Below are 14,145 nucleotides of genomic sequence, written 5' to 3' on the forward strand. Positions count from 1 at the left end.
AATGCCAAAACTTAAAAAAAAATCAAGACCACCCAAATCTTACAAAGAATATTGTTCCATTCCAAAGGTCGAGTCTGCTTCAAAAAGAGACAGTTTCATATACTACAAAAGTGATCCATCGCTTATCTTCGGAAAGAAAATGACATAAAAGAGAAAATGTCAGATATATAGAAAAGTTTGGTGTGAAGACAATAAAGATAGAGAATACCAGGAAGGGTCTAGAGCGATTAACATTAACCAGATACTCACACTTGAATTGATACAAAACAACAGCTTCAAATGAAATGTTCATTCACAGTTTATTGATCTCAAAAAGACTTACAAATGACAATGATTCATACATGGATGAAAATATATGTTTTCGAGACTTATTATATTGAATTTGGAACATTCGAGTTATAGAAGACGACAACATTTGAAGAACTTATAAAAGTTTCAGACGACGATCCCCAGGATACATCAAACGAAGTACTGAATTGTTTGTTCAGTTTGCAAGATAAATTTATTTGACCCAAGAAATTACATTTGCATTGCTTTTAGCACTCGGACCGTCCTATATATGTTTTTCCCATATAAAAATCAGTTGAATCTACATCGAAGCCGGCTAACCCTATTCAAAGGACTGTGTAGTTTTGAAAGTAACTGGACATGAATCAAGAATCGAGAAACTTCCACGAGAAACACAGATTTCGAACAAAATATTTTTGATAATTTTTTAACCTCATTAGTTATCCTTTCTATTAAAAAAATTCATGCAATACCCAATGTCATTATAGAATACTGTCTGTAAATGTAAATTGTGGTTTGCTCAAATATTTTTTGGGCTACTAGGCCATCGTAGGAAAAAACTATTGCTAACGGAAGTTTTGCAAACTCGTGTGGTTAATTCTTGAGAAATTTGATTCAACTGATTATGTCATATAATCAATTTGGACTGATTCAATATTAAAAATTTCAGTCAATTTCATTTTTAGAAACAATTACACGAATTTTTTTATTATTTCAACTCATCTTAATGTTAATTTATGTTTTCTGAAACTCGATCATTTTTGGTTTTGTTTGATTTTCAAACTGATTCATAATTTTCACCGAATATTTGTAGACAACAAAAATTTCCTTCAATAAAGAAAATACTAGAATACGGACTATTCTAATTGTTGGAATTAACAACGAAACATATTATTTATATATAATCAAATAAATTTCTGTGTTCCCATTAAACAATAACGATGATTTTCCTTCCTATTAAATGTATCCTTTTCTTGAATATATAATAAAGACAAATTAATTTGAACGATTATGAAACTCCGTAAATATCATTTAGTTTGTAACTCGAAACAATGATGTGGGTCTAACAAGAGGACTGGCAGGTCTACATAATAGCATAAGAGAATACGAGTTTATTGTGTAAGTACAATCTGGATTTATATGAAAATAGATTTTCATTAAAATGATGGTAGGTTTTCTGTTGTCTTGAAGCTGAGACAATAAATGATGACAGAAAATGACTAACATTGAATATCCGTAGTCTGAGATATGCCTATAGTCGTTATATTCTTATTTCAAGAAAGGAAACTTTCCATGGAATAAAAAAAAGGATTTTATCATATTCTGAATTTGTTGAAACAACTAAATTGTGTTATAGTAGACAATAATGTTATAAAAGGATTTTCATAATTGAATTTGATGAAGAACTTACTTCACAAATTTGAAAAGAAACATCTAAAGTTTTTCTGACATTACTAGCTAATATTTTCTTTAATTTTTTTATTTATTCACCAAAGTAACAGTACATTGATTGATTGATTATTCCAGTGTGTTTGCTGGTGTAGAATGTCTCCACTCCTCGTTCAGAATTAGTTGAAGGCTCAATATTATACAATGCGAAAAAAAAATGTACAATCATTTGTCAATTGAAATCATATCGATATCATCTTTGTGTAATTCTTTCTGAAGTAATTTGATTCATATGTCTAACATTGAATTATTTAGAAACAGACAATAAATTTTTTCTCAATAATTTCCATTTCGACTTCCATAACCCCCCAGAGAAAAAATTTAATTGGAATTAATTCTGAAGCCGCCATTTGAAAGCATTAACGAACAAGTCCCTTGAAAGAAATACTTGGAATTCGAAACGTTTAGGTGGCGTCCTAAGTAATTGGGATTCCTTTTAAGGGTATTTAGCAGAGTCGTAAAGTTTTCTAGCTTCGAATAAATATTTCCATACGAAATTAATGGAGCATGTTCGGTGTTATAGTCGACCTAAACTTAAAAATACGATTAATGTGACTAGAAGATATTGTGAGCATTCAACATTTAGAAATTTAAATCTTAGTTAATTTGTAGTACAAACTATTAGTATACATCAAGATATAGAAGTGTAATTAAATTTGGATTACTCACTCACAATTACACTGTATATCGTACGTTGGTTAGTCTCTGAAGACGATAACTTCGCTATCGAAACGTGCGTCTATCCTGTAATTAGTAGTGTTGTTGAGATTATGGTAGCAGTTTGGTCATTCAACAATTTTAATAGGATATATTCGAACACCCTCCATACAGTCTTAACCTAGCACCTAGTTATTTTCATCTTTTCCTTAAACTGAAGCAGTGCCTTGGTGGGTGATGTGTCCAGCCAGATGTGAACTCAAAGAAACCCTCATAACTTACATTCAATCACAGGCGATTACATTTAATGAAGAGGGTATTGCCAAGCTTGTTTATAGATATGATAAATTATGTCATCTACTGTTCAGCCTCTTGAGAAGGTTCAGCTTTTCTCGTTTTCTATCGTTTGTCCATTTAGCCCATCGATCTTCATCAATCTGTCGACGTGGTCTCCTCAATAATTATTTTATGTGATATTTATATTACAAAATAGTTACATAAAAAGAATTCTGTGTTTGAAATAACTTATCGAAATTATCTGTTGTTGCACGGTGGTTAGGCACAACTACTTGTGATTTTTTATCAAAAAATATTTTATTCGTGATCGTAGTTGATTTCAAAGTGTTTTTTAATATTATATTGAAAATACATATGACATACTCACGGCTTTCCCCAAGAAAGGACAGCTGTCTACGTTTTAGTAATACTTTCAGGTATTAAATAAAACAAAGTTTATTTTGTAAAGTAAGTAAATATATTATATTATTAAAAGGATCTTTACATTCGTTATACAATATTAAAGTTACATAAGCTAAATAGATAATCACTAAAAATAATCAATCATACATTGGAGACTTATTCATCTACATTTAAATTTTCGCCGTTTTCATCAATTTCCATTGGTCGGTTTGGCTCAACAGGAATTAATAGCTGCATTGTCTCAGGCCAAAATAATTTTGAAGCGGTTTTTTTGGTCTTTCTCATGGAACTAATAAATGGGTCGGATGTTAGATAAGACCTAAAATGTTTATTGCGGGCCTCAGAAGCTTCTTCCGAATGTTGCCCTATCGGCAACAACGAATTTTCTATTATTGAAGCTCCATGAATTAAGACCTTATGCACCGTTGGGGTCATAGGATGCCAGCCATATAACTCAACATATAGTTTCGCAGTTTCCATGGCGTATTTATCATATTTTGCTACGTCAATCTTATGGCCGCTTGATATGGCTTCTAATATAACTTTTAATCTAATAATCAAGTCATAACTTATCCCAGTGATTTCTGCAGCCAATTCAGGGTTCTCGAAGAATCTTCTGCTGGTATTTCCATCGTTTGTGTTTCCGAAGTTACTTTTTGGCATATCGACTAAGAGACCTGACTCCTCTCCAAATCTTTGCTGATTATCAAGTTTCTTCTGCTTTTATAGATTTTTCTCTTCTTCGGTTCGTCTCTCGCAATATTTTTTCACGGAAAATTTATATGCTAAATGCAGCACACTTTCGAATATCCGGATTCTTGCATGTAATACGGAAAGGCCAAATTCAAGAGCTTCAGGGCATACATCATTTTTTTTGTTAAATCATTAAAATGTTTTGATGTAGCTCCACATATATAACATCTGCTGGTGTCGATTTGGTGTTTGTAGCTGCATTTCAAACCTTTCTGTCATTTTAAAACTATGTTGAAAAAAAAAATTCTCTCCATTGAGGTCAACTTTCGTCAAGTTTAATGAGTTTACACTATTCTTTACATAATTGATTTCTCCTTTTGTGATGTCCGTAGATTCTTTTACGAATCTAAATCTTATTGGACGGCAATATCTAGAGGAAGATGGAGTTGGATTTTGCCACACGATTTTACTTTTATCCTCACCACAAACAATTCGTAGAGGCACAAATGAGCTTATAAAAATATTAGTATCAGATTCATCTTCGGTTGAGAGTCTTTGTTTAAACTGGGCTTGTTGAGAGCAGTCACAACCCCATTTGCAGATTAACAGTAACGAGTTCCTTTCAACGGCATCAAGTGTGAGTAAGACTTTTTCTAAGAAGAGCGATAATCTGGTTACAGTGTGATCCAACAAAGATTGTAGGTTTCCTTCTGCGCAGGTAGACGTCACTCGTAATGACTCCTTGGGTGGGTAGCAATCTTCTTTGGCCTTCAATAATAATACATAATGTGGATAGAATCTTTTGTTCGTTGCTGGTATAATTTCGTACTGTCTTCTGGACAAATCGGCTTCAACAAAAATTGTCAGTGCTTGCAGAGGAATAAGGAGCTTTGAATGTCTGTTTTTACAATCACTGGCAGACGCAGAAGAATTTGTAATGTCTTTTAAAACAGTAGACGCGTTTCTTTTTCCTTCTGTTTGTAAAATTACTTGTGCCGCGTGAACAATTACTTCTTCGTCGTAAGATGCGCGGACTCCTTCAGTTTTTCTTCTCTTTGTTCTTTCGCTAGATTCGGTAAAAGATTTGGTAGGTCGTCCTGGCCTTTGATGCATGTCTACGGGTATCTCAAATGTTCCTTCCAACCAAGAATTATTGGCCGCCAAGAAGTTTTCAAGTATTCTATGCGCCCGAGATCACCTCTTTATCAAATCACATTTAAAATACGAAAACTTCTTTTCTGTGTCCCCGTAACACACGAGTAAATAATTTTCTAAATATTTAATTTTTTCATTTATCGATAATGAATGTTGCTCGTTCATTTTATCGAAGAGGTATTCACGAGTCAACATTTTCACCCCCGAGCAGCCAGGTGAACCTATAACAATAAAAAAATAATATTAACAAAAAAATATGAAATGAAACTAGCAGCTGATTTTAAGCAGTTTTCTTTATAAGACTTTATATTATATAATGAAATCAAAAATGTAACTCGGAAAGGTGCGGAAGTAAAGTTTTTTTTCGATTGAAATTGGAAAATAAAAAAAAACATTTCTAAAAAGGGTATTATTGACGGCTCATTAAGTCATTTATTGACAATATATTTAATACAATTTCATATTAATTTAATAAATGCTTACCTTTATTATTGGTATCCATCACTTAAACAAGCAAATATGACACGACACATAGAATATTCACCCCAGAAAATGATATACGAAAAGGGCGTCAAGAACTTTACCGTGCAGTAAGTGCGACAATCAAGTTTCGACTAGTAATGCAGCACGCTCGCGCAGTCTAGGGATGTGGGTGGGGTTGGCTATTGTTCGTCAGGTAGTCTACTATTCCAGGAAAAAAATTGTTTGTCATTAGTCGATTATTGGAATTTCGACTTATGGCTGCCTAATTCCTAGAAATCTACGTATGTGCGTCGTCTTGATCTCGTACTATATCCTAAATCTTCTCTTATAGCTTTGCTAATTATTTAATCACCTAGGCTCAATCCTTTCATAGTTTTCAATGTTTTCATTTCTACTACACTCATCACGTTCTGTTGTGAGTTCCTGCAGCTTGTCATCTCGATTTCTACGTATGTACATTGCATACACTGATGAATGGGGTTGTCCGCAGTTAGTTCACATCTTGTAGCCTTCTGAATATTAACGTTTTACGATGTTGTTTGGAACTGAGGATGCTTAATCGACTCCAGGATTTTTAGAAGACGAAGAACTACAACACCCAAACTGCTATTAACAAGAAATATTAGCTTTGTTATTGGAACACGACCTACAGTGACGAATCTCGTAACTGATTGTTCTCATACAGTAAGAGATGATGGAAAATGATCGACTGCAACAACTTCAATCTGCTATAGGTCCCCAAATCATTTTGATTGATAATATTTCGAGATCACATCGAGATGGAAGGGGAAAAAAGATTTCCTTGAATCTAACATTAATTCTAGATGAAATTGGAGTCATCTGAGTAGACTGTATTCTTAAGTAGATCATCAAGAGTTTTGAGAAAAAAACGTTCATACTTACATAAGTATCAATACCTTTAGTTAGTTTCACTCACCTGAAACAAGATTGAAAACTTTAACTGAATTATATAAAATGATTACAATATGATGATGGAAATGGGAAATAATCCAAAAATATTGTATCACAAAACGATGTTTACAAATTCACTGGAAACGTTCACTATTGATGGCTACCAAATAAATACTAAACAACGTGGAGTCTTCAAACTTGAAACATATATTGTATAGATTCTGTACTTTCTAATTTGGTGCTATTTTTCAAGCAACTACCGCTATGTTTAGGTCAGACCAGGTACTTCTGGGACCATCTCAGTAGAAGAGTGTCGTTGTTAAAGTTCTGGTCTAGTCTGTGATTTCGACAAGAGGGATATCCAGACCTCATGTAAATCGAGTAGAGAGGAAAGCTGTAGATTCTGGAAGAAGTATTAACTACTGCTTGGTTAAATTAATGATATAATGTGGCTACATAGCCATACCTTTTGTACAAAAACAAAATTTTCGGGTACATTTTATAATAAACCTAACCAAACCTAATAAGGGATGTTGGAAGATAACAACGCTTAGTTGAGAAACATGGCCTCCATCATATAGTTCAAGTTATCGACAGCTTCTAATCCTCTACAAGCCCAGGTTTGTCCATATTTGGGTATGCTTAGAGCTCGGTTTCTAAGCATACCCTGAAGATACATAAGTGAGCAATTCGACTTATAGGCGATCCAGAGTTGACCAGAAACTTGATCAGCTTAGAGCATAGCCTGTAGACGCGCAGGAATTCAATTCATCTGGACTAATTTCTTAGGAGAAGTTCAAGATCAATATCTACGGGCATTTCCATATGGTAGATACCACTCTATTTAGGAAGTCGCTCTTTCGTGCTTGCTTTTTACATAAATACTTTGTTAGTTATCAAGCCGTTAGATATTGCAAATAAGAGAAATTTCATTGAAGATAATTATTACAAAATTAAATGGTTGATTATTTTCTGTTAGTGTTGCCAATAATTTGAAATCAGAAAATTGATGTTACATATTACACTTTGGTACTTTTGTTAATATTGATATTGCAAATGTTCTATTTCAAAAAGCAATTGAACTTGAAATACCGACCACTAAAAGTTATTGGAAAACGATTAGAACCATTCGAATGCGATCATAAATATAGGAACAACAATGTATTTCGAAAACATTAAATCGGGAATAACGTTTCGTTGTACAATTTTTCAAATAAATATTTACATTGTTCAGTATGATATGGAAGTGTGAAATAATTTCCATAATAAAACGGATTTTATAGATACTTGGAGTACAAAAAATTACACAGTTGCAACGAAACGATTAGTTTGATTATTGAATAGTTCAGCTCATATATTTATCCACAAAACCCTTTTCCTGATATTATTCTATTATTACAAAATTTACGCAAGTTGTACCTCAAAATATGCACATGTCAGGAGAACGTGGGTTTTTTTTGATAACTCTACCATTAAAAGTAAGAGCTAAAACAAAAGTCTATCCGAAAAAGCCACTTGTTCCATGACATCTGTCATTTTGTTTAATTTGTACATGTTGGGAATATTTGAACAGTGCGATACATGAATGATATAATTTTCAATATTGAGTACCAATGAAAAATGTTGTTTTATTCAAGTTATTTGAAAACTACAAGTGTTGTTTGTGAAGAATCACGAAAAATATTCAATATAATTTGAAGGCATTCCTTGCTCATTATTGAAAAACACATCAAATATAATATTTGCAATATACCTCAGTATTTTATGTATAAATTCAAATCGTACCTATATTTTCCAGTGTTTCCCGCTAGTGGAAAGGGAAACGTCTGTGTAGACAGGGATGGAAAATATATTTTCGTGGGGAAAATTTCATTAGGGTGGAAAAACTCACATAACTTCAGTAGCAGATGATTTATTCCACCTTTCTCGTGTGAAATTCTGTACTAAATAGAATGAGGTCAATGCAATGAAAAGTCAAAATGGGGGCAAACCATGAACCTTCTAGTGCGTGAGATTATTAAGCACAGAATTGTTTATTTCCATTAAATGAAAATTTGACGTTATCCAAGTGTTTTTTCTTTCAAAGTATCAAAAAGGGGTGACCTCAAAAAGATCGCGTTTTTATTACATTTGTCGTTGAAGATAAATTTAAAGAATGTGTTTTATAACTAAACTGATAAAGTAATTATTCTGAATATTTATTTTTTGGGTGATTTGGATTCCTAAGCCAAGAAACACCCTATATTTTATTGCATATTTGAAATAAGTTCGATTTCCCTGTTTTAATGTAGGATTATCATAGTTTCTACGGGGTATTAAAAAAGTTATAACTAATTTTTCATAAAAACCCTATTAACTTCAAAACCCTGTACAATTTAAGAGAAAGTCAATAATAAAAATCTGTCACATTCGAATAGTATTATGAATTTAGAAAAATTATTTATTTCGTTAATAATCATTAAATCTTATACAGGGTGAATCTAGTATTCACTAATACATAATTTTCTCGGTTTTTCGAATTAATCACCCTGTATTTTATGTCAATATTGAAAAGTACTACGAACATATTATTTTTATCAAGCACTACATAAACCTGAAGTCATTAGTTCTTGATATTTTGATTTTAATAATTTTGCAATTTTGCAACAACCTAAAATTTTGAATGATCTTATAATGGTAAGACTAATAATAACTGTGAACTCTCAAATTTTGAAATTGATATCTCAAAGGATGAAGGAGGCACCAAACTTCATCACACAGATTAATCACCCTGTATATTATCACCATGCATTTTTTAATGTTTATTCATTCGACGATTTTCTGCATTCTACGTTTGGCTATGCAAAGTCGGATTTTTTGTCAGCTGAAACCAATACTTGTAGTACAACTACACATACCCCTTGTTCTCTTTCGTGCTTTCTATATATGAAAAACCAAAGTTATTTTCATCCCTGTTTTGCTACGTTTTCGTTTCAATAAGTTTTTTTGAGGTTCTAACCTACGTCCAATGTTCAGCAATCGTTGGATGCATCGTTTAGTTGTATAACTGCATCCAGCCTTACTCCCATTGTTCAGCAAACGTTGGATGTATCGTTTAGTTCCAGCACTGCATACAACCTTACTTCCATTGTTCAGAAAACGTTGGATGCATCGTTGTACGTTGGATGCATCGTTTAGTTGTAGCACTGCATCCAGCCTTACTTCCATTGTTCAGAAAACGTTGGATGCATCGTTTAGTTGTAGCACGGCATCCAGCCTTACTTCCATTGTTCAGAAAACGTTGGATGCATCGTTGTACGTTGGATGCATCGTTTAGTTATAGCACTGCATCCAGCCTTACTTCCATTGTTCAGCAAACGTTGGATGCATCATTTTGTTGCAGTACTTGGTACCTTGGTTGCATCGTTGAGTTTCAGCACTGCATCCAGCCTCACTTCCAATGTTCAGCCGTACGTTGGATGCATCGTTTAGTTGCAGCACTGCATCCAGCTTTCCTTCCAATGTTCAGAGGTGCGAATGCGAATGCGAACTTTGGTACAAACGTTGGACGCATCGTGTAGTACCTGCTTTAGTGGATGGTTTTACTTATTTAAGTTTTCTTGTTTCTATCCAAAGGGCTGAATATCGACTCTCGGTTCTCTTTTCACTGCAAATTTTACCTTAATCATAGCCTGTTTCAATTTTTAATGAAATCCAAACAGCTCGAGACGAGTCTAAATTATTACTTGATACAAATTAAAGACTATACTCGAATGAATTACCTGGACTTATTTAAAGCTCATGAATTATAGCGCAAGTTTCCTAGGATTGTGAGAGTTGTTTCATTTAATTGGGAATAGCTTACTTGTGCAGTTTGATGTACAGTCAAGGGTGAAATATGAATCCAGATTTGCTGTTGACAAATATAAATCTATTCAATTGTACATAATTATCCCGATTTTCCCGAGAATAATTTTGGTTGGACCAATTAAATATTAATGATATGCGTCGTCCTGAAGTACTAATTGTCCAAGCATGGGTAAAATTTGGCTTAGATTAGTTGAATCAGGATTGTTTTATGTTGTAGGATAAAATTTCGTGATATTTCAACCCTTAATAACAGCAATTTTTATAATATGATCCAAATAGAAGAAAAGGTAGAATTCCATAGTCACATTCTGGCTCATTAATTTTATCTTCATCAAAGTCGATGGCGTCTTAGTTCTCTTCAATTGCTGGTGGACTATTATTGCACCTGATCACCCAGAACAAGTTTAGTTGCAGTACAATCCAAGTTTTCTACACCCTCAAGTGCCGCGTCCTTTTTAGCATTGGCAAAAAAACATTTTTAGAAGTTCATCGGGCTCAGGCGATTTGTCCATCCGTATGGATGAATACCAGAACACACTGGTCAGGAATCGAAGAATTATATACACTCACACACGTAATCACATGAGAAGATGTTTCTTCTTCTCTCCTATTCGATTTTAAATAGATTATTACGCTCCGAGGCGGGCTATTCGATTTTTCGAAAAAAAAATTGATCGGTTTTATAAACATAGCTGTTTCATTTTTGACGATAGAAAGTTTTTTTGAAGATGATTTTGTAGGGCTTCTCAAGAGCTACAAGACCATGTGGATTAAATTCCTTAATATCCCTTAATTTTAAATAGGGTGTCTTTAAAGTGCTCGGATGAGGTGGTGTTCGCTCGTAAATAGAGTTTATATCTCGCCAAATATTCACCGTGTACAAAATCTACACAAAGAAAAATTTTAGTCTTTGGAAAAGCTACAATTTACTATTTTATTATTTTTCCGTTTCTCCAGTATTTTCGGAGATATTTTGAAGTTTAAGGTGAAAAAACTAAATTGGAAAAAACCGTTTACTTTTTGAACTCCATTTTTTTTAAATTACGCAATTAAATTATACAAACTTGTTGTGTATTAATAATACACACATACCTGAAGGGTGAAAATCTATTTTTATTAGAGGGGTAGTAAGAAGGTTGTTTTAAATATTTTTTCGTAGAAAAAAATTGGAACCATCTCATTTTGATCATGAGTCGCTCAATTTTCATTCTAGAGACATTTTAGAGAGATTTTGTTTGGTTATCTTAAAGCTACCATTTTGCCCTCAACAGTTTTTCCGATAAGAAGTAAATTTTTCCAGTAATTCGCAAAAACACCTTTGAAATCGTCGATTTATCTCGTCGAAAAAATTTTTCAAAAATATTAGTTTGACGTAGAAAGATCATTTATTTCTTGAAATTACTTTTTCCATCGATTCCTGTAGTCAGAATGTGGGAAAAAATTCCACTTACTAGAAGGGGTGGCAACTACCCCCAAGGTTTTAGACAAGATATGGAAAATTATCTTTGGGCTATTATCTACCTATGTGAAAATTTCAAGTAAAACCAGGTAGGACGAAAAAATTGCGAGAAAAAAATGCTTTATTTCCTGGACTATAAGAAATCATTAAAATCTTAATGTGATAAACTATCTGACGTGCGTTTCTATAACCAAGTTATCGTCCTCAAAGTTTACCTACCTACATGGTGGCTCGAGGTGGTGCATTATCACCAAAAGTCAAAACGAGTTGATCAGAAATTGTTTTATCCACGTCGAAAGACATAGAAAATAATCGCATTGAAAATTAACGCGATTTTTTTACCATGATTTCAAGCATCTATAAGCACTTGTATGACCACACATTCTAAGTATATTTACCATCAAAAATGTCAAACTTCATGATGATAATTTCACATATTCCCATCAGTGTTCTATCTATCAAAACTTGAGTAGCAGCCCTTTCCGTTTCCTGTCCTTTCTAGAGTTCTGAAAGTGTATAGAAAGTATTTACGATTCCCGGCAAATTCCTCAGTTTCCATTCATATTTTTCTGGAAAAGTGAGATTTTCTTTGCGGTATTTTGTGAGAAAATCTCATTTTCCTAGGCAAATGTCAATTGGAACTCAAGGAGTTCCTCTTGAATCGTCTTTATATATAGTTTTTCAGGACTCAAAAAGGCAAGAATCAGAAAATCGCCGACGAATTTCGATCCAATCCCACCCGTTCTAAAAGATAACTAATCTCATAGAAAAAACTATGATCAGATAAATGTTGAATGACCCCGAAATTGATGCCACCTTCCTTTCGTGGCGCTTCCGTCTTTCTAATTCCCCAGTGCTCCATTCAAACACTCAAATTTATTCACCATAAAAAGTTATGCAAATTATCTCAAAAACGTGCTTATTAATACGGGAAACTTCATAATTAGTTCAAATCATCGTTTGAATAATTCTCTACGTCTTTCTCCACCAGTTGAAATTATTAGTCAGTTATCAGTTCTCTTCTTGATATAATGGTTCATTTTAGAAATCCCCAAATTTGAGGAACTTGGAATTTCCATTCGTTCTTTAGGTAATTACCCCGAAATCCAATTTAATCCGTTGCACCAGACACCTCTAGAGCATAATAATTAACTGAATCCTACACTGTCAATAGAGTATCGATAAATCCCTCGAAAATCTTTAAATTAAAAACGAACCCGAATGTTTTCTTTCATCCATAATCTTAATAGAAATTTCAAAAAACCCGGTATCCTACTAGGTTTTTGTATGTACACATCTCAAAAACTATTTCTTCCACTTTTTCTTTTAATTAGACCCCATCCTGTCATTTACTATTATACAACTTTCTCTTGAGCTCTTTTTAAGACACTAAGACACTAAGATACGTCAATTGGATTTAAGAAGCTCGAATGTGAGCATCGAAGTCTTTGATTATGGATTCACAAAGATGGTGTTCAGCGGTTCGTCCATGGTCAAAAGAACGCAATATTTTTATTTATTTAAAGAAATTTATGAATTAAATAAATCTCACTAAACGACGCCACTGCTTATCGCAGACTGTCTGGCTGGAATATTTCGAAGAAATTGTGTACATACGCTTACCGACAGCTTCGGCCAATAGAAATGCACTTATGTTACGATTCGATGTTTTCATTAGTAAAGTGGAGATAATGAATTTTTACACACATTCATCAAGTTCACGTGGACTGACGGTTTGTTAGATGCTTACCAAATTTTATACAGGGATAAATTCATGAAATATTGATTGTTCCTCACATAAATGTCTTCTGCAATTGATATTGGAAGAACTATACCAAATTGCACCCCTGGGGAGTGATTGAGCATCAAAGTAAGGGCCAAAATTTAGAAAAAAAATCAATTTCTTCACAGCTCTTCAGCTTGTCCTTTCTACAATAGTTGTTTATTTCTTCATTAAATTGTCCTTAAGTCTGAAATAAAATCCTATGTCCAAATATTATTTTTCCATCCATCAATGCCCTTAACACTTTGATACATATCAAATTTGGTATATTCAAGCTAAAGGGTTGCAATTTGGTATGGAGGTTAAACGAACCCTATCGCCATATGTTGGTTTATGTCAATTCTTATCAACACGTTCTTCCAATATTTTTTTTTTAGGTATTGCTTGCCTACGTATGTCTTCTTCTTGGTTTTACTATGAGCTTCGCTATACAGTTCCACGCATTTCCGCAATTCAAGGATCCTTGGAGAGCTTTGGTAAAAACTACAGTTATGATGATGGGAGAATTTGAATACAGTGATATGTTCAACGAAGATGATGGTTCTCCTCAAATACTACCAGCTACGTCTCGTTTTATTTTTTTGATCTTCATAATTTTAACAAGTATTGTACTGATGAACCTCATGGTAGGAGTAGCGGTAAGTTGAACAGTTATACCATAACTAACATCTTATATCACAAGAAATTTCGAACTCTTATAGAAAATAAAATGATGGGA

At 33.4% G+C, this 14,145-nt stretch overlaps 2 protein-coding genes across 3 annotated transcripts in view; one reads left to right on the forward strand and one right to left on the reverse strand.

Annotated features, from left to right (window-relative positions):
* LOC130453097 (dopamine D2-like receptor) overlaps positions 1 to 14,145 on the reverse strand; it is a 144,733-nt gene that overhangs the window by 77,587 nt on the left and 53,001 nt on the right. The gene's annotated exons all lie outside the window — the stretch shown is intronic.
* LOC130453409 (transient receptor potential channel pyrexia-like) overlaps positions 1 to 14,145 on the forward strand; it is a 48,429-nt gene that overhangs the window by 32,487 nt on the left and 1,797 nt on the right. For both annotated transcript variants that reach the window (XM_056793137.1, XM_056793136.1), the window contains exon 9: positions 13,805 to 14,065. In XM_056793137.1, the coding sequence (XP_056649115.1) occupies positions 13,805 to 14,065 (261 nt within the window). The remainder of the gene's footprint in view (positions 1 to 13,804; positions 14,066 to 14,145) is intronic.

The sequence above is a fragment of the Diorhabda sublineata genome, chromosome 2, assembly GCF_026230105.1.
Source record: "Diorhabda sublineata isolate icDioSubl1.1 chromosome 2, icDioSubl1.1, whole genome shotgun sequence".
NCBI lineage: Eukaryota > Metazoa > Arthropoda > Insecta > Coleoptera > Chrysomelidae > Diorhabda > Diorhabda sublineata.